The 24911-nt window shown below is 38.2% G+C and overlaps 1 protein-coding gene across 1 annotated transcript in view; it reads left to right on the top strand.

Moving 5' to 3' along the window:
* The window catches only part of ICA1 (islet cell autoantigen 1), a 59924-nt gene that overhangs the window by 11891 nt on the left and 23122 nt on the right, over positions 1 to 24911 (top strand). The window contains 2 exon segments of the mRNA XM_009286358.1: positions 22767 to 22892; positions 23082 to 23180. Of these exon segments, the coding sequence (XP_009284633.1) occupies positions 22767 to 22892; positions 23082 to 23180 (225 nt within the window).

The following is a 24911-nucleotide window of genomic DNA, read 5'->3' as shown; positions in this document are numbered from 1 at the left end:
TTGGAGACCAAAGCTAAATCAATCCAGATGGGGTTTTCGTACCTTCCCTCAGAATAACTCAGGCTAAAAGATCAATAGTTGAGTCAGTATTTTCAGAGCTGATAAAATCTGAGTTAAAACATTGGCATTTTTGTAGTTCTCTTTCAAAACAATGAGGTACTTGAAAGAATTTTCTAATGCTGTTCTCAAGGCATCGGTCTAAATATGCGAGACCCAGCAATACCACCACTTTCAAAGTGTCCCAGAACACTGTAGAACAGCCTTTTTGTGTTGTTATTTGAAGATATCCATGTGATTGTAACTACTTGAGTCAAACCAAAGAAACAGGTGAAGTATTTACTTTTGCCTGCAGAGATCTGTAAATGCTGTGTACCTTCATTCTTTTTTTTTTTTTCTGTTAACAGTTTTTATGGACACTCCAGTGCTGTTCTAGATATAGAGGTCTTCCATCCCAAGTTCAGAGTTTGAAGTGTTGCTTGAGAGAATCTAAGCAGCGCCTTGGCAATGCTGTGATATTTAAAAGAATTTGAGTGAGTTAATAGCTCTTTACCAAATTCTCCACCACTGATCAGGTTTTTAAGGTTGTTAAATCCAGGCTGTTTTGTCTGTCTGGTGACTGTACGCTATAGCATGAGCTCTGCCATGATGTTGTAAAAATATAGACCAAATTGCCCAAGTGCTGGTAGTCCCCCAGTGTCCTTCCTCCAGCTCTGAAAAAATTAAGCTTTTCCATGTATTTCCTGAGAAGGAACATGCCAGTGTGCAGAGTGATAGGCTATGCCACCAGGCAACAGCCTCCCATGGGCAGCCTACAGGAATACAGAAGAGGCTCTGCTGTTCAATTTTACTTAGCTAAGCTATCTCAGATGCTTATACAGTGCAATATAGACTTTCTCATCAAACCTAGACATTACAGTGCCACCCATAACAAGTAAAAAGTGAGGGCTGAAAAAATTATCATGCTGACCTTTAGGCGAACTGTAAGAAAAATTACATCTGTGACATGGCAGGATATATATCATGCTACATTGATAGAGCAAATTAATCCTTTTTACATTTGTTTTTCGCTTCCATCATTCTTCTACTTCTCTGCTTCCCCTTCATTCTGAGGCTTGAACCAAATCTGGAGTAGCTTTGTAAATACACACTGGCCATGCTGGGATCCCTGAGACAAGCCGCACTGCAGCAGTATACTGAGAACTGGGTACCTGCAGGGTTGGGCTCTGTTTCTCCCTGTTGTCTAGTCCTCTCTGCTTTGCCAAAGCTGCTTTCCTAGGAGCTCTGCTTCTGTATGAACCAAATGAAGCTCAGATGGGAGAAAGAATAGATTGAAGCTGTGTAAGGGTAAGGAGTGATGCATGGGCTGGTTGCAGCAGAGCTTTGTAAACACTATGAGATTCATCAGCTTGGAATACAGTGCAAGTCCTTCATCTATCTCTATGGCACTTGGATATTACAGCAATAAATATCTGAGTTTGTAAACCAGTATGTATTAGATGGGCTACTGTCTGGAAAAAGAGTTGGGTTTTGATCAATATATTTGCACGGGGTCTGTCAGGGGAACAAGTAGCATGGTTTGTGCTGGGCCTCCTTGTTCTGGAAGATTAGAAAGGCCCTACTCCTCAGTGCAGAGCCCCAAACTACTTCATTGTTGTTAAAGTGGAATAGATCCTACCATGGACGAGAATTGTCAAAATATTCTCCAGAAGATCCTAAACAACTATAGGACCCTTAATGCCTAGCTGTTACTTTGCACGCAGCTGTCAAGAAACTTGTGAGCTTGCAGCTGAGCTGTTTGGGCACAGTTTATCTCTAGTTCTTCCTAGCTGTAGCACTCTATATACTTGAAACAAAATTAATACCCTTAAATGGCATTTTAAAGATAAATCTGGCAAGAGAAAAGGAAAGGCAGTGAGAAAAAGGAAAGTTCAACAAGAAGAACTCGTAATGATATAACAATAGCTTAAACTGTTGTTTTTATAAATGTACTAATGTAGGGAGTGGCTGATCTATGCAAGTTCTCTGTTAAATATCTTCTAAGAAATAGAAGTTAAAGCTTGTGTGGACAGCTGGGGAATAATGAAGTTCTAAATAAATCCATTGGTCAGAAGGGAAACACTGAAGTATATGTATTCATTGTAAAGATCTCAGCAAGTATGGATAAGATACATCTGTCGCAGCCTTACAGGGAAGGCTCGGGACCTACATCTCTGTTCCCCTGCTGTCTCCTTGCCTACTAGCACTGCCTGCTATGAGTGCGTTTTGACTTGTGTGATGATGAAGGGGTTGTACCATGTTACAGCATCATCTGCTACTCACTTAATCCATCAACATCAGCTGCAAACAGCCCTGCAAACCCGGAGGCACTATGGAAATGTGCTGGAGGATTTCTTTTTTGTAATTCTCTGTTACATTTGAAAACTCTTGGAGAGCTGAGAAAATGTAAAAAGCCTAGGGAAGGAGAAAAAACAAATATGATGCTGATCTTTGAAATAAGACCAGACTTGGCAGTTGCCATCCTTGTAAACTTAATTTCAGTTCCTGGTAAAAAAATGAAAGAGATCTGCATTTAGAGGCTAACAAACTGAAGAGTAAGTAAACAATGCAGGTTTATAAATAACATTACAGATTGATTTTTTTTTTTTGTTATTTTGCATTTTTAATCAAATTATTCAATTAGTAGGAAAAAATTGCAAATCTGGATTGTTGCAGTTCCTTATGAGTTATTTCTGGAAAAGTGAATTAAACTTTGTTAGAAAAATAAGAGCTCTCAGGAGCTGAGAGTTGAGAATATTGGCTGAGGGACACTAAACAAAGTTTGAGAGGATCATAGAATATAAAGATGGAAAATACTTAAAGATCAACTAAACTCTCCTCCTGCCAAGACAAAATCGTGCATTTGTAATATATTTTCCAAGTGTTTTTCTACATATAATAAATATAATTCAGTTGAGGGTGACACTCTTAAAAGTTTTGTGGATATTGGTGATGTTCTAGTTCAATTATTAAAAAGTCAACCAAAAGAAAATGTGCTAAAGATAATTACATCTGCAGATGATATTGAGCTGGAAAGTCTTTTGGTTTTCCAAGCAGCAAAGTATACCAGCGACTCAAAGAAAAATGTCTTTGGCAGTTGCAGTCACAGCGGTGTAATCAATAGTCTCTCAGCTGCCATAGTTACAAATAGCAGTGTAAGTGATTGATGTTTAGAGCCAGCTATGGTCGTCACTGTTTACCAACTTTGGTTTTTAAAAATTTAAATTAAAACAAAAAAAAAGTTGTAGACTGCAATTGTCTCTGTTTCTTTTTAGGTGATACTTCCACATTAATTTCCAAGGTTATCTTCATCTGGAAAACTTAAAGCGCATTTGCCTTTAGGTGACAAAATGTAGGCCTTTGCATATGAGAGAGCAGATGTTGATTGTTTTGCTCTGGAAATGTCAGAAAGATCTGAGTAGATTTAGTAGGCCACATATTAGATATATGTGGCACTATAATGTGAAAAATAATGCTGGCTTTCATAATACCTATTAGGAATGTGAGATGGTAAAATCTATCACTTTGATAGTCCATCTTTATCACTCTTGGTTCAAAATCTTCCTTAAAAAAAAAAAACCTGCCCCCCCAATCTGTTTGCTGATTTAGATTGCTGCTGCTCTTTGGATGAATAGGTGAGATTCCAGGAGATCCAATAATACTCGCTGCAAGATAGCTGCGTACTCTAAAATTAGTAAGACAGTGTCACACTGCACTCTGAGATCCACATCTTAGTGTAGCAATGTGATGGCAGAGATAAAGAGATAACAGCATGCTCTTACAATATGATGATACGGAACACCTACACATATCACTTCTTGTGACATGCCTGTGCCACCAAGAGTATGTTTGGTTTCATTCTGGTAGGGAATAGCAGTAAGAACATTATTTTTTAAGTGGTTTTTGAATATGAAAGCATATGGCGTTGGAAATGTTTAATTTAATGATTTACCTGGAAATTATGGTAGTGAAAAACAAAACACACAAAGAAGTGATTTTTATACAAAACTGTAGGTTTTGCTTTGTCATTATTGTCTCTCCTTGTAAAAGCAGATGGAGTTTCAGTGCTGAGCATGGTTTCTCTGTGCAGTTTCTGCTGTAATGTTTTTTCCAGGTTCTCCAATGTCAAATTCAGTAACATTAAGTGGAGAAACCAAAACATTCCAAGATACTTTACATACAAAACGTGCAAGCATTTTTAAAGCAGTTGTGAAAGATGCACCTTTTTTGAAAACATGACCATTAGCAGAAATGTTCTTCACAGTGTAAGCATTTTATAGTCTTATAACTTTAAATTACCATTTCAAGTACCATTTGTAAGAATCAGGGTAGACAATAAGATAAAGCCATTTCATGTATATTAAATATCACTGATGATCGGTACTTGGTTAAAAGCAAAGCGACAATCTGTGATGGAGATGCCCTTTTAAAAGCATAATAAGAGTATGCCACTTAAAAATAGAAACAGGCTTCTTGGAACAGATTACATCATCTTAAGGGGTATTGCTTGTAGAATATAGTTCCTCCCAGAGATTGATGCTTGCCCTTGAGAGGCGGTTCATCATCTGTTCAGTTATTTTTAAGAAAGAAGAGTCGGAGGTGAGACTCAGCAAAATGGCTGTAAAAATGGCTGTAAAATAGAATAAAATGAACTGCTAGACTACAGATGCAATATATTTTTTTAACAACCTTGTCTTATGTAACCTAGCATGAAATAAAAAAAGGTAGATGTAGTTTAATTGTTTAATCTGCAGTTTCAGACTTCTATTTATTTCAAGAAAAGGCAGGCAGACACATCCTAAAAATGTCTGTTCACATAATTAGCAGAACTTATAATGTTTCAACAGAATACAACAAATATATAAAAAAAAAATCAGTGATTTAAATCAGTAGTAATGTTAAGCCCAACTTTAATGTAATAATTATTAGCCCCAATATTAAAAAAACACTTTGAAATTTGATGTGATAAAAATTTAACTCCAAGAATTTTTCTCATGTCTAATAATTATAGAAATGTGTAAGCATTAAATGTAATATTGAAATTTAATAAAAAAAATAGAAAGGAACAACTGAACAGTCTTTTCACTTAATTGTTTTGCTGTGTATTGGTCTTAAAATCACAAATCGAAAAGGTGATTACCTAGACAATTTCTGTTGCTCACATGAAGACTCTAACCCTGCAAACTGGTCTGTGTGGGCAAAGCCCCTAACCCGTGTGGATCATTATGTGAATTCAGAACCTAAATGAAGTGTAAAAATGTAAACAGAATAGGTTGTGAAAGGAGAAATGAGATTTGGAAAATTCCCTCAGCCTTAATAATCTGAAAAGGCTAGGAGGATAGCTAAAGAAATATTTTTTAAAAATAAATGAAATACAGATGTGACCGAACTGAGAGAATTCTGCAGGAGAGAAGAATAAACAGGAAGGGGAATACAGCTGTTGGGGAAAACATTGTTTACACAAGAGAACCAAGTTTTTCTATGGTCGCCACTGCCCAGGAATTCTTCTTATGCTTTCCTAAAATGCCTGGGCACGTACATAATGTAGTCCATCTGCTTTTACTTCATAAGGCCTTTGCTGTTCAGTTATGTGCTACATGGGCTCTGAATGATTACAAAGATGCTAGGTTTGATTTTTCTCCTTCACTGAAAGAAACCAAATGGAAGATAGGATTAAAAAACCCCAAAAAAACAAAAGGTACTGTTCTAACCAGAAAAATGGCTAATATGCCATTTCATCTCTGTTTTTGGGATATTCCACCTGAACCCTGCTTAGATTTCAAATGTTTCTTCTGTGGTAGCACAATGTGAAGTCTGAAGAGCGCTACAGAAAGATTTGTTTGTTGGGTTTTTTTTTTATCTGTGGACAAAATATAATTAAATTGTTTTGAGGGAAATAAGGCATACTTATTGATATATTAAACCAGCCAGCACAAACTTATTAATCATCGTGTATTTATTTTAAATGCCAGCCATAAAACTTATTAATCATCGTGTATTTATTTTTCTAGTTAACAGCATTTTCAGTTCAGGTAATATCATGTAACTTAGTTGTGTTTATCACTGGCAAACTGGGGCAATAATAACGCACAGGATTATGTACAACAGACATTATGTTACAAATGAATCATGATTATTATTGGGTGCCATTTCATATTCTGTGCTGAAAGAGGTTAAATAGAAAACAAACCCCAAAAACTCAACTATAGGACTTCTGCATTAGCACTGTAGGCAAGAGTGGCTTTGCGCTGAGGACAGTGAGAGCATCTGGGGACTAAATATTAAAGGCAACTTGGTCATCATGGTGATCTTGTTACAAGTATTTTTCTTGGAGTGTTGGTGTCACATCCAGATAGGATTTGCAGCATATGTGTCAGTGGCGTTCCCTGGCACATCCACCCATCCCACCACCCTCTGCAATGGCCAAGAGGACCTTGCAGGCCAGCTTCCTGTTTTATGGTGCTTTCACTGGGGAAAATGTTACTACACCTGAACTTGAGCTTTTCACATCCCTTTACCTGATTCCAGCTTATTCACTCCCCCCATCTGCCTACTCAGAAGGGACCCAGAGTCAAGTAACAATCTTGCTTAGGCTCTGAAGAATTTAATTTGGATGAAAGAAATGAAAAATATAAATGACCTTTCCTAACTATGAGGACATTTTACGTAAAGGATTCAAGACCGCTTCCAAAATATCTTCAGTAAATGAGGTAAACTGAACTGTGTAATTACTAGATGAATAAAATCATGGACATAGTAGAGAGATTAGTTTTATGCTATATTACGATTTTCTTTACATCGCCCCTCTGGTCTTTCAGTGTCCAAAGGTAGTAATTACCTGTCTCCGTTTCCTGCAGGGGCTAACTGTCTAATTGCTCTCCACTTGCCAGCATCCCTCCCTGCACCATGTGTGCCAACCATCCTTTGCTCTCAGGTTGTCTAATATGATTAACACAATTGAGTTATGATAAACTCAGAGCAACTCTCAGCACTTTTAACTCTAAGTCCGGGTTACTTCTGATTTAGAGCTGAACGTGATCTTTCAGACCTGAAAGCTTATGTCTTGGCTTTTGCCATTTATTTTGGTCAGCCTGCTTCTTGCTACAAATCTTTGCAACCATTTTTGGCAACTTGTAGCCTTTCATCATATTAACAAAATGTGACTCTCTGTTTTCAGACTACAGAAAGTTATTTGCATCTGTGCAAGGAACTGTTGGATTTTATCAACTTCCTCGTAGTCATTTGAGGAGAGGAGACAATTCTAAGTTATCAGGACCAAACTCTTCCCTAAAGAGGATATATGTTCATGCACAAAAATGTGCACCCGTTTGCACTTTAGCATAGTATATGTCCAAGCACGTTGTTGTGGTAATTACTCACAACTGCAGACTGACAGATGCGTGCTCACTACTAGAACTACATTTGGGGCTCGTAATGTAGAAGTCTATCCCAAAACTCTGAAGTAATGCTACTTAGATGAATGTTGTCCTGGTTGCAATTTGAGTCTCCTGGTCACAAGAATAGAAAAATCATTGGTAATTATTTTCTCTGTATGTCCTTGCTTCAAGGTCTGTATTAGTGTCAACAAGGTTTTTTTTCCTTTCAGCCTAGTAAAGCACACATCCTGGGTTTGACTAATACTGAAACTTGTTACCAACAGAAAGTTGAGCCATGTATCTAGGTTTCTTAGAGCAGAAAAAAGCAGACCTCCTAGCAAGGCTAGAAGCTATATTTTTATTGCCTTCCCTTCATTTAAATTGTCATTTCATGTTTGTTCCCTTTTAAAAATAATTTGCATATTAATCCAAGCTGTAAAAATGAATAAAATTACTCTTGAGAAACCTTTCCATCTTAAATAGCTTGAGGAGCATGTTATGTTCTATGCTGGCTGATAATCGGAGAGTAGACACAAGGTGTAAGCTCTGAGGGGTAGAGCTGCTCTCATACACAGTTTATTCCTGTAAAGACCCCATGTGGATGAGTTAGGAAGAGAGGCTGCGTGCGCTCTAGCTCTTTGCTGTCACATATCTGACTGCATGACAACTCCCTCCTTTGATACAGTTTGAAGTTAAACAGATTAACCATAAGTAGTTTGTCTTTATGTTGGAGAAAAATAGAGGAGAAGCCTCATGCAGCCAGCAGTGGTATCAGCTGGGACGTAGGTGCTGACTGCAGCCGTCTGCTTCCCCCCATACCCTCCTTTGGAGCAAGAGCTACAGCTCTTTGGGTCAAAGCTGCTGAGGTCGGGCCCTACCCTGCATACAGTGTAGATGCGTTCATTTGGAGCTGATTTCTTTCTGCACAGGCAGGAGGTAGGGAAGTTGGTAGGTAACATATAAGGAGCATGGGGCTGTGTATTTGAAGAGTGGGGGAAGAAGATTTTTGGAAAGGAAAAGCCAGGAGTACACATAGCCCTTTTTTCGGGGAAGGTGCATGGCTGTGCAGAGATGCTGCTTTTCTGAAAGGTGATGCTTAACTGGTCAGAGCTCTGTGTAAACACTCACTGCGTTTTGAGAATAGCATCTATCAGTTTGGCTTAAAAATGTATTTTCCCCAGCTTAAATTCAAGTAAACAACTCTTAATTTGAAATAAGTCTTGTGTAAACACGCTTAGCATCTGTTTAATTCAAAATCATTTTTAAAACAGTTTAGTTAAGCTGCAGAAAAGTAACATACCTTCTCCATTTCTAGGGCTGTGGGCTCGGAGGCTCTTGAATCTTTTAAGATGGGGTGACTCAGTAACTTTTTTTGCTTTGCCTGATTTTTATGTTGTGCTGTGATCTTAATTTCAATAATGACTTTGAGTGTGGTTCTGAAAAATTGAAGACTGTTGCTGCTTTCAGCTTCTTAAATTTAACAAACTTCCCTTCATTTTACAGTACATAGAGGTTGGAGTTATGAAAGTAATCCACATCTTATATTTGAGAGTTGGTTGTATCCTGTATTTGATAGAATTTTTTTTAAAAGCTGACGTATTGTATTTTCTGTGTATATTCCATTTTATGTTTTGTTGCAATGAACTCATTGCTGGCAGAGCAATTGGATTCATATTCTGGAACTGCACTGTGCTGCTCTGTTTGTGAAAGCTGTTGTGAGGCTTAAAGCTAAAGATTTTGTTGTCTGGTTTTTGGCTGGATGAACTTGCTGGATTGTGCTGAGAAATGTAACTTTGATCAGGGCTGTGTCCAGCTGCTGGATAAGTGGAGAGGATTCTGCAGAGGCTGCGCTCTCACCAAATGACATGCTGTGCCTGCACTGGGCCATGCTAGAGGGGCAGAAATCAGGAAGGAGGAGGAAAGTATCTCCTTAATTCCTGCTAATTCCTTAGAAAAAAAACTTCAGAGGTTTTCTGTTGTTGTTGGGCTGTACCTTTCAACCTGTTTGTTTGGGTTTTTCTCCTGTGAAGGGACTAAATTATTTTTTAATAATGGAGGAGGAAGTGTATTCCTATTGCTGCAGGGCAGCAGTTCAAAAAGTTGTTATTTAGCACAGAGGGCAATATTACTTGCCACAGATAGTTTTCATGTCTCAGAGAAATTTGATTTGGATGTAATAAAACTTTGCTGCTGCAAAGACATGTTTGGATCCGGGTCTTTGCACTACCATAGTATTGATAGTAGGGAGGAAAAGATGTCAAATTCAAGTCAAAAAAGTTAAACAGGCAAGGAAAAAAACCACATTCTCTTGCGACACCTTCAATTAGAACACCTTGTTGACTGAATAGCAGGAATACTTTTGGCATATGAATTTAGAGTATCTTTAATTCATCAGCCTGTTCTGATTAAATATCTAACCCAGTAGTAGGGCTGCTCCAACAATATTTATTTTTAGCAGACTACCTTCTTAAAAATAAAAAAGAGGGGAAAAAATAGCTATATATTCTTTTTCCCAGAGGATTCATGTAGACAATAACACTGTTCAGTGTACCACTCCCCTCTTAAATATCATGAGTAAAAGTTTCACTCAGCAGACAACCCTCTAGGACTTGAACAAGGAGAGAGGAGTGCTGCCTGCATGCTTGGGTAATGGACGCTGGAAGATAAGCCGGGCCTGTCCAGGTAGATCCTGTAGGTTTTGGCAATCCATTTCCAAAAATCAAACCCCAGGTCTTAATATATATGTAGACTTCTGTACAAAGGGGTACAAAATTTTCTGAAAGCAAAGTACTGAGATATGAGCTTCTCTCTGCACTGCAATTATAATTGTAGAAATGTTGGAGCATCTCAGAATTGCCCCCACTCCTCCTCCAAATGAATCTGTGTGAATGCAAAGCTTACATACTGTCATACAGTTATAATATGTGAAGCATTTGTACATGCTTTCTGTTATTTAGGCATGTTTGGGCGTAGGCAGTGCTTGAATACACCCTGGCAATTGAAACTGAGCAGTCTTACAGTTACAAAATTATATAACTCAACATGCTTTTGAATTTTGATAATGGAAAATCTGCTGTTACACAGCTGTTAAAGAGATTACTACCTTGTTGGAAAAGCTCATTTGAAGTATCTGTGCTGCCTTAGACCACAGAACAGAGAGTTCTCCCACCATGAGAAGGCACTGAGCCAGTCTGAATCCAGCATAGCAAACTCACAAACCCGCCTTGACCTGCAAATGTGCCTCAAGGTTACCTTATTCTTAAGGAAGGACACATTAGTGCGAACAAAAATCCACTGTCTGTCCATCATCTGTCTTTGTTGGTGACCAATGCTAGCAACCAGGGAGTTGCATAAAGTAAATACACAGTGGCATTTTCTTGTAGTACTGTGACCAGTGGAGGCATCATGAGACACAGTGTTTGTTTTTCTTCTATAAAATGGTCCAGTTGCCTTTTGAACCAATGTAAATTCTGGCCATCTCAACAGATCGCTGTGATCGGAGAGCTGCCCTGCTGACACAGATGTTGTGTAAAGATCCACTGTCCTTGTGTTGAGTTCAAATGGCTCGTTTGGAATAACGCCCTCTGGTTCCTGTGTTGGCCGAAGTCTGGTCTTTTACAACTTTTCTGTGTCTGGCATGATGGACTTCCATCATACTCCTCTTTAGTCATCTCTTTTTCCTGGGCTGGAAAATCGTAATCTATCATTATTTTACAGAAACTAATTTACATCTTTGATCAGACATTTTGTTCTCACCTGCTTTTGTTTTCCCATTGCCAAGCCTGAACTGATCTGCTCTTGCAGATCCAACTTGGCTTTGGGTGGAAGAAAAATACAGAGTGAAAAAAACAATCTTCATGTCACTGCATAGTATTTATGGAATCACATGCATAATGTGCGAGGCGGTTCTCATTTTTCCCCATCCCTAAAGAGACACAAGAGAGTTGGAAAAGGTACATTATAAAACAGCAGGAATAAACACAGGGCTGGGAAGGAAGTGAGGCAGTAGGAAAAAAGAAAGAAAGGAGTAAGATAAATGTGTATGTGTTTGCATAAAGGAGAGAGGGAAAGCTACTTGGTAGGATTCTATTTCTGTGATAGCCGTCATTGAATATATCAGAAGATGGTACAACCAACCTTTGTTTTTTGGAGGGGAAAAAAGGAAGAATATTCAAGCCAGCCATAACCTTATATCCTCACAGGGGTCAGAGAATTGCTCACATCTGCTGACTGTCAGTGGTTATGAAGTAAGCAGTTTTGACCATGGCTTACTCATTACTGCCAGGCTGGAGTTATGTGGCATGTGAGCCAACAGGCTCAAGGCAGTAAAACTTTTACAGGCTGAGTACTGAAAAACTTAAGACGGAAATGTGGCATCAATGGGACACAAAAAGCAAATTTGTATTCTACTGAATAAAATCCACAAAGAAGTCGTGGTGCATGTCCACGACCTGGCTGTTTGGTAAATATGATATTTGTATAATAAATATCTTTTAGAAAAAAAATCCTCTATTGGGATTTAAAAATAGCAGTAGTCAACTCAGTGTACCTAACAACGTCTTTTCTTACCTTATATTTTTATATTGCTGTTAAAGAAAAAAAAATGCAGCAATGCTCATTAAGCACTTTGCTTTTTAACATGACATTCTCCTTGACCCAGAACCATAGATGTGGATTTCAAACCAGGGAGAAAAAGGCAGGCATCCGACCCAAAGTACTGAGAGGATAAGGACAGGGCTAGAAATTAGGACAAAGTTACATAGGCAGGAGAAAAGAAAAGCATGAGGCTCTGTGGTCAGAGAGGAGAACAGAGAATGGAAGTAGCAGTTTGTCTGGGATACATGCGTATCCCGAGCACAATGGCCACATCTCCAGTGACTGGAGATACAAACAACACGACAGTGTATGTTTGGAGTTCTAGATTAAAGAGCTCTTTTGTATATTTAATCACAATTTTGTCTCTTTTGTATATTTAATTCTTTTCTCCTCCCAGGCAGCAAATTGCTAGTTGCAGCTCTGCAGCTACATTTGCAAGGTTTCTGCAACAGTTTTTGTGAAGATCTTCTGTAAAGATGTAGCTTAGCTGTCAGCCAGTGGCAGGAGTCTCTAGATACAGTTTGAGTGAGCACAGATCGCAGTCCACATTTCTGGCTTGAAAAACTGGAGAGGGAGAGTATCCAAAAGTGTAAGATGTAACCTGAGGACGAGGGGAAATTACTTAAGATGAGGTGTTTCTAAGTCAATGTGTCTTGTTTAACAAAGAGAAGATGAAGAGTTGGCTTGACCATGATATGTAAGTTGCTGAGGCTCCTCAATCTACTCATCAGGAGTTTATGAAGAATCATGGCTTGGAAGCTTATGCGGGATGAATTCAAATGGTAAATAAGGCACGTATTTAAATACTTACGGTTATTATTAACAATAAAGGAAATTGTTTTTTTCCCTGGACATCACTTAGGTTAGGTTTGATAAATCCTAACTTCAGATATCTGCTGCGTAGATGTCTGCACTTAAACTAATCAAGAAGAGCGCCCTTTATAGACCAGTGGAGAGAAACGGGCTCTTTTAGGGTAACATGAACCAAACTCTAGTCTCAATTGTTTGTGTCCAGATCTCCATCCACTAAAACAGATCACCAATCAGATGTCAACATCTGAGCTAGGCACACCTAGCGTGTCTTTCTGGAAGACATGCCTTAGGGTAAGTGCAGGAGTAATGTTTTGTGATGTTAATCTACTGATTTGTTCTGGCTGTAAACTCTCTAGCCAAATACATGGCAACTGTCTAGGAATGCTTCTCTGGAAAACCTGTAGAGCTTCCCAAAGCTGGGTCAGGTATGAATGACCAAGGGGATAGGAATCCTGCTGTGCACAGGGACAAATTCTGGCAAAAACTGAGCCAAAATAGCGACTACAATTTTGAAGATTACTATGGGAGTTACAATGGCTCTCCTCAAAGAACTGCTGAAATGGGTCATATCCTATTAGGACGTGTTGAAAATCACAGAATCGGAGAAAATATGGGAACCTTTTTATTGCTTCCTGGAGTTTAAAACTTTGTTACGCACAGATACCTGAATGTTTCTAATAAAGTGTTTTTAACATACTGAAAAAAGTAAATTAAGTATAAATTTGTTTTATTTAAAATAATATAAAAAATTGCAGTATTTTTAAAAAGTAGTAGTTCAACGAAAACTAATGACATTTGATGTGTTTTTAAAACTGTGACAACTTAATCCAACGCAAATATACTAAGCTTTCCCTATTACATGATTACGTTGTTTTCTAGGTGGATAAGGTTTTAAAAGTTGTAGTTGCTAATAGATTTGAAGTACAGAACATTATCATCCAACCTTAAAAGATTTTCTGGTTGTTCTGTTCCATTCTGAGAAATGATACTCTAATGATAAAAATATATATATATGAATGTATGTATGTACAGTTTAGGGTCTAAGTAATGCAACTTTGCAAAGTTCCTTCAATATAGCTTCTTAAAAAGCTCCTAAATTTTTTCTTTTCAAATTATAATTTTATTCAGTGCCTCAGGGCAGCAGGGCATGTTAGAGGCAGAAGAGCTATCAGAGTATGATCACTTTCCTGATGAAAAAAATAATTACCCCCCCCCAGTTGTTCTATAGCATAATACAGCATCACAGGCACAGATGGGAATAGAACACAAAAACCATTCTGTTATTTCTATTAATTTCATGGACTTGAGAAATTCTGTTGTATTATCAGTTGCATGCTTGTCATGGTTTAACCCCAGCCGGCAACTAAGCCCCACAGAGCCACTCACTCACTCACTACCGGTGGGATGGGGGAGGGAATTGGAAGAGTGAAGAAAACTTGTGGGTTGAGATAAAGACAGTTTAATACGGAAAGCAAAAGCTGCATACACAAGCAAAACAAAACAAGGAATTCCTTCACTACTTCCCATCGGCAGCAGGTGTTCAGCCATCTCCAGGACAGCAGGGCTCCATCACACGTGACGGTTACTTGGGAAGACAAACGCCATCACTCCAAACGTCCCCCCCTTTCCCTCTTCTTCCCCCAGCTTTATATGCTGAGCATGACGTCATATGGTGTGGAATATCCCTTTGGTCAGTTGGGGTCAGCTGTCCCAGCCGTGTGCCCTCCCAACTTCTTGTGCACCCCCAGCCTACTCGCTGGTGGGGTGGGGTGAGAAGCAGAAGAGGCCTTGACTCTGTGTAAGCACTACTCAGCAATAATGAAAACATCCCTGTATTATCAACACTATTTCCAGCACAATTCCAAAACATAGCCCCCTACTAGCTACTATGAAGAAAATTAACTCTATCCCAGCCAAAACCAGCACAATGCTACATGCTAATTTAGAGCTGTGCATTGTGTCAAAGCTATTATGTGTCAGTGTGACATGTCCATGTGAAATTTAGTTCTGTCATATAACCCTTTCCTTGCCTGGTACACGAATATTCTCCTTTCTATAGCATCTTTAGTAGTCCATCCTGAGGGGGACAGAAGGAGAAGGGAGAGAGGAGTTTAAAATCCTACAGCCTTACCCATGAGAAATCACAAAAAAAGCCCCCCACAAAACTTGGAATTTTATGTAGAAGAGTTCAATTTTATCTTCACACCAGTCAGGATATGTTTATATTTTTATTATAAATCAGTATAAGCAGAAAAATTCCTCCAAGCCCTTCAAACTCTCCAAATTCTCAGATCAGGAGCACAGCTGAAGGCTGAAGTTTTCTTGAACATGTTATATCCACACACCCAGTGGCAGCTCTAATGCTTATTAGCTGGTAGGCGTTGCGATAGAAAAGTTTGTAGTAGACCTGCATATGTGTGTGCATATGTGTATAGCGCAATGGAGGTTGAAGAGAACTGTGCCACACAACTGACAGAATGGTGCAGGCTATTCATGTTTACAAGGCAGGGATCTTCAGTTGTTTTATTTTGCAAAATGGAACAAGTGGCTGGTATAATGTTATAATGTTGTGGTGGGGTAGACTCCGCTATCTCAGGGGCAAGAGTCAGTCACCCCTGTAGATACCCAGTAAGGGCTTGTTTTCCCAGGGCAATCCTAATTAAAGACCTCTGTCCTTCAAACACTTGGGCTTGTGCTTAAGTATTCCGTAACTCTGGGGCAGACCTGTAATTTATTCAGTGCTTTCTGGCATCGAGGACAATGGGACCCGGTCTCACTGAAACCTTCAGGAACTGCTGTAATACAAATGTTAAATAATGATGAGCGATACTATTGAAATCAAAGGGAATAGTCACATTTTCAAATGAAAATGTGAATTATCATCAGAGGTTATTGTTCTTGTGTGTGAATTAAAACTATTACAGCTGTTATTTTGTCTCCCACGCTGATTGCAGAGGTAGATGAAAAATCCTGGTTTTGACTAAACTCGTTTTTTGAGAAGGAAAACTAAGTGTAAGAATGATTCTATCATGCGAATTCAAGTAGGGCAGGATTGTGAAAATAGCTAAAATGTAGTGGGTTTGAATGACAAACTTTGCATGAAAGCTGCTGGGTTTGGGAGAATAACATTTCAGTTATATGACTTTTTACTAGTTCTTTTCTCTAGACAGCTTCATCATAGTGTAAGGAGAGCAAAATACATGTTAAAATCATGGAGATTTGATTGTTCTGACTAGAAACAAAAATGTTGTGATTAAAGGAAAAAAAACTTTTTACCAGCGTATGATGACTTCATGGTTGTTCTGTTTGCAGACAATTGACGTTTCAGATTGAGTTGTTTGGCAGAGAAACATGATTGTTCTTGGTCCCAGTAAAAACAGTGAAATGCTGCTACTGCTACGCTAATCCATGTCAAGCTGCATTTCTGTATATTCTGTTATGGAGTGGTATAGCATTGCTTCTGCCTTTTTTTTTTCTTTTTCTTTTTCTTTGCTGTACGTTAGCATTCTTCCTCTACTGCTTGCATTCAGTTCCAGGACTATCGTGGACATGCTGCAGCCTCCAGTGAGAAATCTGGACAGGTGAATTAGATGCTTCAATTAAATCTAAAATCTCTGGGTAATTATGGCAGGTAATTTGCTAGTAGATATTTGCTATTATTTGAGTAGGTATTAATTTCATTAGGTTAGGTTGGATATCACTGTGTTTCAGTTGAATGTTTAGTTTGTTCCTCACCATGAATGTTTCAGCCACTAGAAAAATGGTCTGTGGTGGCTGAAAAGTCTTTGTGCTGTATTGTGTCTTGTGATACTTGCCTTGATCAAGTCCGTATATAATGAGAGTTTTCTACCATTTTAGGATACCAGAAAGTTGTGCCAGTTTCTTTTCCAGAATCTTTACCTCTTACAATGCAACTAGCCTAATACATGTTTAATTCAGCTTTCACTTACCTACTGTCTTTCCACATGAATTTGCTGATACATTTAAATTACCTCGACACAGGACATGTATATTTTCGACAGCCGTTTCAAAGTGTTATTTGCTTGCACTGCTGTAGTGACTGGGAGTCTGACTCACAGGTAGCAGCTCCACTCTGTTAGTCTTGCATAGGAAAAGAAGAAAAAGGCAGTCTGTACGGCAGACTGCAGTTTTTCCTCTCCTCACACAGACGTAACTTCTGTTCAAAGCTGACATACCGGTTGTTCTTGTGTGGCAGAAAGGCAGACAGTACTTTTGTTGCTTTCCAGAGTGAGACAGGTAGAGATGTAGTGGTAATTAAGTCCTTTATATGAATTGCAACATAACTGCAAATTTGCTTAATCAAGCTTAATAGGATGAGGTGCATGGGGATGCGTGCACAAGCGCAGATGATCATAACTAAATCCAAAATGGCAAATTTAAGAAATGTATCATTGGAACTCGTTATGCACTTCAGGTTATCTAAATTCATATCTCAAGAATAGTTTCATTTCTTGAACAAATCTGATGTACATCTGCTCGGCTTCAGACCAAAGAGATATTATTTGGATCTATTATACTGTCCAAGTAGTTTTCCTTTTTAGCTAGGCATTTCTTGCTTTATAAATTTCATGTCCTAAAATTAATTTTTATTAGTGTTTCTCATCAGATCATAAATGAAGATTTTGATAACCAGGGCTGAAGCAGACGAACAGAAGTATGCTACCTCTTCTTTAACCATTGTTCTTACATGTTATTCCTACAAGTTGATGGAGCAGAGATTAATGAGTGCAATAAATACTATTCCAACCCAAGGGAACAGTTGAGTCAAAGTACAGCCTGCAAAATGTGGAGCATACCAAAGCATACTGAAGTGAGGTTCAGTACTGTGCAAGACGTTGGAAGTCCTTACATTGCACATGGAAAAGCTTAGTTACAGACATTATTTTGTATAAAACATTACCTTTTCTGTTCTCTGACTACCCGCATCAATCTTAAAAAAAAAAAAAAAAAAAAAAAATCAGTAAGTGCTTATATATGCTCGTGTAAAAGAGTAATGGGTGCTTCTTGTCATAACACCACTCAAGCTATGAAGTTATTACAGTTTTGTGGGAACTGAGAATCTAGTTCCTTATGCTTTCTGTGCTATAGGCAGAAATGCTGTAAGATACGCTATATGCTGAATACTTTGTCCTCAAACTACAGCCTACTTCGGTTTGCATTTAATTTTCATGTAGTCTTTACTACGATCAGGTATGCCAGAAGGTGCTATGCTTATTTAATGCAGAGATTTGTGCTGATTCCATCTGCTGGTAGAGTTTACCCAGAGCCCCCAACAGGAAGGTTTGCTATATTCCAGGCATTTTTCCCTCTTGATTTACTTACCCCCCTCCTAGCCGATACACACACTGTGCATGCTTTTCAGATCGAGTAAGTGCAAGGTTGGGTGACAAATTAGACTGGAAGCATCTGTTTCTGCTTCTATGTTGGAAATGCTGAGATAAAAATATACTGTATGTGAAGTGGGTTAGTGCATTTATCCGACATAAGTTCATTTTGGAGATGATGCTTCACTAGCTGAATTGTCCCTGAAACTGGGCTACTACTAAAAATAAATTTTGCATTTTATGGTAGACTAAAAGAAACTAATAACACAGATGTACTGTAGAGGACATAAAGGTTCCTTGAAAATACATGACAAATCTGTATTTTAATAACTGAACATACTGAATAGGGTTTTTTAACTGGGTCTGAATGTTTGTTTGGTTTTTTTTAATGTTAACACTCTTGAAGATTGGGACTTTTCTGTTTGAATATAGGTTTAGGAACCTGTGTTAGCAAATATTTGCCCTTACAATCAAGCATACCAGAATCTGACTTTCAAACCCCTAGGATTTAGGATTTTAACATTTATTTATTTACTTACTTACTTACTTACTTATTTATTTTAGTCTTTTAAAATTATTTCATTTTTATCTGGTAACTTATAGTTTATCAAGCTATTGATTTAATAAGATACTGCTTGCCAAATTTATGTTTTCTTATGTGCTCTCTTTAAAGAATTCTGTTCCATAAATATTGTACTTAGATGTTTGCACTGGGAAATTAAAAGCAGGTTGCTCGAGGCTGCTGCTTAGAAAAAGAAAAAGATGAAGAGTAATAATCTTTTTTATGACAGTGGTACTATAAGATTTGCTTGTACAGCATAAACCTCACAGCTAGCACCTACAGTTTCAGATGCTTAGGAGCTATTTCTTCGTAAAATGTCCAAATTGCATTTGGATTGGTGCAGTTCTCTTACAGTCAGTAAAATCTGGACACTGTTCAGACTAGGATTTTGAAGAAATTTTGTATGTTCAGCTTTAATAAAGTTAAATATATGAATAAAAATTTGCAGGACTGAGACCACAATGAGGTCCTGTTTCTCATGTCTTAGAGAGTAATTGCAGAGAAAGGGGAAGATTAGTATGTATTACATCAGCTTTCCCTTGAGTAGAAAACCAAAGGTTCATTCTGATAACTTACGTGGTATTAAGTAGATTATGCTTTGTAAGCACTAAGGTTTTATACCTAATTCCAGAAGCCACAAGTAATCTTAAAAGATGTCTAATAATAATCTGAATTGAAAATGCATTTATTGGCACACATAAAAGGCAAAAGGTCATGCTGATGTAGTATGTGGTGTTCTTTCTCAGCTGTCCTGCACTGCTGCTGCAAAAAGGAGAGTACTTCTGCTCAATATTATCTTCAGTATATCAAAAAACCTAAAAGCATCCTTAATTTAATAGTTCTCATAGTATCGCGTCTTCTCTGGTTGGCAGGAGAAATGTGTGGCATTTGGTAACACAGCATTAAGTATTTTGAATCATCTGTATGGGCATGTCAAACATACAGGTTTGTATTCCTCATTGTGTTGTGGATCACCTCTTTCTCTTTATGAATGCTCTAGCTTTTAAAAGAGATGCTAATTACATGTTCAGTTAAGATAAATGTTGACATTGTTTCTTGCTAAATATCCCTGAAGACTCTATGCAGGAAGACTACAACTCAAACTTTACAGGTTTTGTTTTCTGGATTTTTTTTATCTTCTTGTAAGGAGTTGGAGACATGAGGTAGACCCAAATCCCAGCCTGTTGTATAAAGTCCTTGTGCACACTTGCAGTTGTAGAAATTTATAATTACATTTAGTAGTACTTTTTTTTTTTCTTGTGGCCCACCATCTCTGACAGAGTATATTCCCCAGAACTAACATTCTTTGCTCACTTGGACTATCAGTCTACAAAGCCACAGCTGTTCTTACTGTGTTTTCACCAGTGCTGTGATACACTGGATAGGAAAGGGATTCTGATCTCAGCTGCACCATTGTAAAATATAGTTCTATATTTGACACGTTTCCACTGACATCAGTTGAATTTCTCTGGATTTTCATGGCTCTAACTGAGATTAGAACTTAGTCGCAAGTCTCGCTGGGTTTTTCAAAGCCGTACAACGTCTCTTACTTAAATACCTTCCTGTTGTAGCAATTCTTGCTGGCAATAGATATGGGTAATCTCATGTTTGGATTTCAATTAGAAGTTCCTTTTTGCACAGGCCCATGATTTTCTTCACAATTCTCCTTTTTAGACCAAAGTTGTAAATCCATGCTCTCTGTCACTCGGAGCTAAAGGAAATAAAGGATTTGAGGACCTAATGCAGGACAAAGGTGTGTTATCCAGCACTGGATAAAGCCTCCCCGCTGCTTCTGCCACTGCTCCCGTCCTCCTCTGTTGCTGCCTAATTATAAGCTCTTTACCCACCTGCTGTTTTGACTAGACAATTGTGGGTGGGATGGGACTTCTCCTGGCATGGATAGCATGGTGCCTCACTCAGGCTTCAGCCAGGCACAAATCCTCAAGCTAAAAGAAGTAGTGTAAAGTCCCTCGAGGATCCCAAACTAAGAGGCAGCCTCAGCTCATGCCAGTGTAGTTCCGACTGGGTAATGCTTTTCACAAAATATTGTGCTTTGTAGCGGGATATCTTGGCAGTAGCTGCTCCTTGCTTTTTATATCATAGCTTAGCTTTTGTCATACTTGCCCACGGAGTGGAAGTCATGGGAGCAATTTCCTCCTTCCTGTGGGAATGCGTCTCCACCTTACCACATCATCTCTTCATTATCAAAGAACTCTTCCAGCTCTGGACAACCTCTTTGGTTTGAAGCTCTTCAATATGCCAAAACAGCAAAGCAAGTCATGAGTAAGATGCTGTAGTCTTGTGGTTAGAGCACTGGAACAGGTCAGAAGTTTGAGATGTAGTTGTTATTACCAGAACTCAAGATTTGTTCATTGATTGCTTGGTGTAATATGTGGAGTTATTCTGGAAGACTTCCCCTTCTAGATGAATGCACTAACCACAAAGGTATTTTATAAAGGTAGAGTATCACTGCTGTTTCTTTATTAAAAAAAAAAAAAAAAGTAATTTTTTCTAGGCATCATCTTTTTCTACAATTAAAATCTCACCCGTGAGATGCTGCATTTATCAGAAATTTTGAATTATGGTAGTTTCTTCATTATGAACATGTCAGGCCTATGATATGTGCGACCCTATTATATTACTTATGCAGAGCCAATCTGATCAGTGAAAAAAAGTTACCACACATCCAGGAACCCGAGAGTCACACAATTTGTGTGAATAGGTCATCTGATGAATTTGTGATGCAGAACTTTTGCTGTTTTTCTGCCTGGTTGGAGGTCTCCTATACTCTAAGTGAGTTTGGGAAAATAAGATTAGAAATATGGTGACCCTAACATTTCGGATTGCGTTATGAGGGATGTATCTGTCCTTACCGCACAAGGAGCACAGGCGTTTGCTGCAAGGTTCTGGATTCACTTCTGAAGATCAGGAGCATACAAGTTTGTCAGATCTTGTTTGACTGAGTCTGCGTATTCTGAACAAATTCAGTTTACTCTCTGAGTTAGGCAAGTAAAGGAAAGGAAATGTATTTAATTTGCATTCAGTGGGTTATCTCTCACTGTGAAGGTTTTTTTGGGTAAACAGTTTATTGTATAAATAATATAGGAAAATAATAATGTTTTGTGGTTTGTTTCCCATTTCCTTGGAAGAAAACTAAATTTTGTATACAAATTCTGTTACAAACAAATTTTTTTTGTTAATATAGTATTACAGTAGTGTACAAAGCTGTCATAAAAGTGGGGCATCCTGAGTACACAACGCCTACATCAACCTTCTACCCTGATACCTGATCATGAGAATACCAGTATTGTTGTCAAACACGTGCGGCTTGTGTAACAGACAGTGTCTTGTATATACTTAACAGGTGGTAGAAGAATAATTTGAAAAACTAAAACCCTTTGGAACTGAAATTGTTTGCTCCTAAGAAAGGGGGCCTTGATATTTTTCTTATAGCAATAAACAGGAAAAGCGCTCTGGTTTAGAAGGAAAACTTTAATGAGTGAAATTTTTATAGCAGTTCAAAGTTATTGAAGTGCTATATTGTCAACAAGAGTTGCGGATTGACTAAAGTTTGTCAGTATGATTTGTCTCCTTCTCTAGGTACATGGAGATGTCTTTGCCTGTGCACCTGTATATTATGTAGTAAACTTTTAGTTTCAAATTTGTTGATCAGGCTTTGAATTTGGTATTTCTGTAACGAGATACCAAAATGTTTTCCAGTTATTATCTTCTCAGTATGTATTTAATACTAATATTCGTCTTAGAAACAGAGGTTAGAAAATAAAATTTCTTCACTGAATATATTAGAAAAATAGTAACATAGAAGATAGTAAGAGCCATATTTTAGCATATATTAGCCTGCCATGTCTTAATTTCAGTGGGACTGATGCTGTAATAAAGTTCTATATAAATTTTACTTGAGTCTGTTCAGTTGTCTGATTTCCCTAAAAGTTGTATTAGTTTGCTCTTTCATGGAGCTAGGGTAGAAAAACAGAGAAAAAAAAATCACTACATAAACAATTCTCCCTTTGTTTGAAGGTTCAAGCTCAAGTGCGACATGCAAAACTCAACTTTGACAAACTCAAGACTGATGTCTGTCAAAAAGTGGATCTTCTGGGAGCGAGCAGATGCAACCTCCTTTCTCATGTGTTAACAACATATCAGGTATCCAAAGAAAATGTTGACCTCCAAAAGAAAAATTTCCTGTTAATATATTTTTTTTAAAGAGGTTACCATGGCAATATTCAATTGTAAGAATATATAACTAGTATTGGAGGGGAGATGTGAAATTTGCACTGAAAGCAGATTGGTGTTAAAGCTAACATTTCATTGAAATTTTATCCTACCTTACAGACAACACTTCTTCATTTTTGGGAGAAAACTTCGCACACGATGGCAGCCATCCATGAAAGTTTCAAAGGTTATCAGCCATATGAATTCACTATGTTAAAGGTGAGGAATATATAGATATGTTTGTTTGCCCAGTGATAACAAATAAAAGACCATACAAGGATGTAGAAAGCACACATTCATATTTTGTCCATATATTGCCTGACAATTTTGTCCCTGTCCTGTCTTTTCATTTAAATACAGGTTTTCTGTTAAACGCACTTCTGGCTAGTAGGATCAAACACTGCATGTAGAGTGCAGTGACTAAGCGACCTATTTCGAAGAAAGACATTATTCAGGGCTGCACTTAAGTATGTGTTTAAGTGCTAACTGGGATTCTGTTTGATTGTTCCTAAAGAATCATAAAATCTAGGAAAGTTAGGGATTTATGTTGCCCTCCAAAATCCCACAAGTGAGTTAATACTACTTTGCCTTTGCATCCGTTCTTAAAAGCTCACGTTCTTTAAGAAGACCTTATTGGACTGAATATGAGTACATGGATGCTCAGGGTTCTCACAGCTGTTTTGAAGTACTCAGACTTACTACCTCTTAACTGCTGTGGGAAATACTGTTTTGCTTCACTAGTGGTATTTGCTGATCCTTTGTAATCTTTGAATATGGAGTATGTGCAATATCTGACTGAAGTCTGACTTCAGAGTTTCACCAGGTATCTAAAAATAAGCATTCGGCACTGTGTGTTTTCCTGGTCACACTTTCCCCTGCATAGGAAGTTGCTTTGCCCATTGCAATTTGAGGTTCAGTAGAGGAATGGGAAACAGTGAAAAAATTCATTAACTTTCCAGTTAGCCCCATAGATGTTTTGTCCTGTAGTTATTTTCTACAATGTAATAACTACGTGATTGGCTGATCCTGTTTGCATGGAAGAAAAATAACATTTGTCTGAAGGAGGTCTGACGGAAGTGTAACCAGCGGGAGGAAAGTGAGGAATGAACAGCTTGTGGCAAAGCCACTGTTTTCTTGGAGAGACGACCCAGTTTGAAAACAATTACAAGCCATAGCCTCAATCCATGAAATGCTTGTGCATATGACATGTAGAGGTGGAAGTTGGGCTGCACTGTGCTATATAACCTGTGGCTGCCCCAGAGCTCCTGGAGAAGAAGCACCTGAAGGTATAAGGTTTAATTCACCCCAGACTACCAAACTTGTCTGTACATGACTATGCTATATTTAAAGTTGTTTTCTAGAATGTGGGTTCAGTTTCTGAACTTGGAAGTGCATAAAGAGCTTGTGGAGACTGTTACTCCCGCAGCTTGAAACATCACAACAGACCAAACAAACAAACAAATTTCAAGCTCACTCTCTCCAAGCTCAATCTCTCCTGAGCAGAGGACAAAAATAAAAGGAGGCTCATAAACTGTTTCATCTTACCCAGCCTCTGAAGAATCCTGTCCTGCAGAAGTCCTCATTTGCTATGAAGTTAACATAACTCTAAGCTTCTTTCTTCCATAGTCCATGTCATGGAAGATGGGTTTTAGCCAGAGGTTATGTCCAGGTTTCAACAGGAGACAGTTGGGCATAGTTATCTTGACATTGCTAGTAATTGCCTACAGACTCACCAATTAAACTCCAAACCAGAAAAGAAAGTCCCCTTTATTTCCCCACCATTGCCTGCTCAGGAGCCTTGGTACCATGTTGGTGGGCTGTTCTCCTCATAACTTCCTGATGTTAGAAGGTTTCTGAGGAATTTTTTCTCTTTGCTTGGATACAGACCAATTTCAGTCTAATTTGTGTAGGTAGCCTATATTGTTGCTGGGTATTTATTTTTCATTCTCT

Source organism: Aptenodytes forsteri, unplaced genomic scaffold (assembly GCF_000699145.1).
Source record: "Aptenodytes forsteri isolate BGI_AS27 unplaced genomic scaffold, ASM69914v1 Scaffold55, whole genome shotgun sequence".
NCBI lineage: Eukaryota > Metazoa > Chordata > Aves > Sphenisciformes > Spheniscidae > Aptenodytes > Aptenodytes forsteri.
This window is presented reverse-complemented; position numbering and strand designations above follow the sequence as displayed.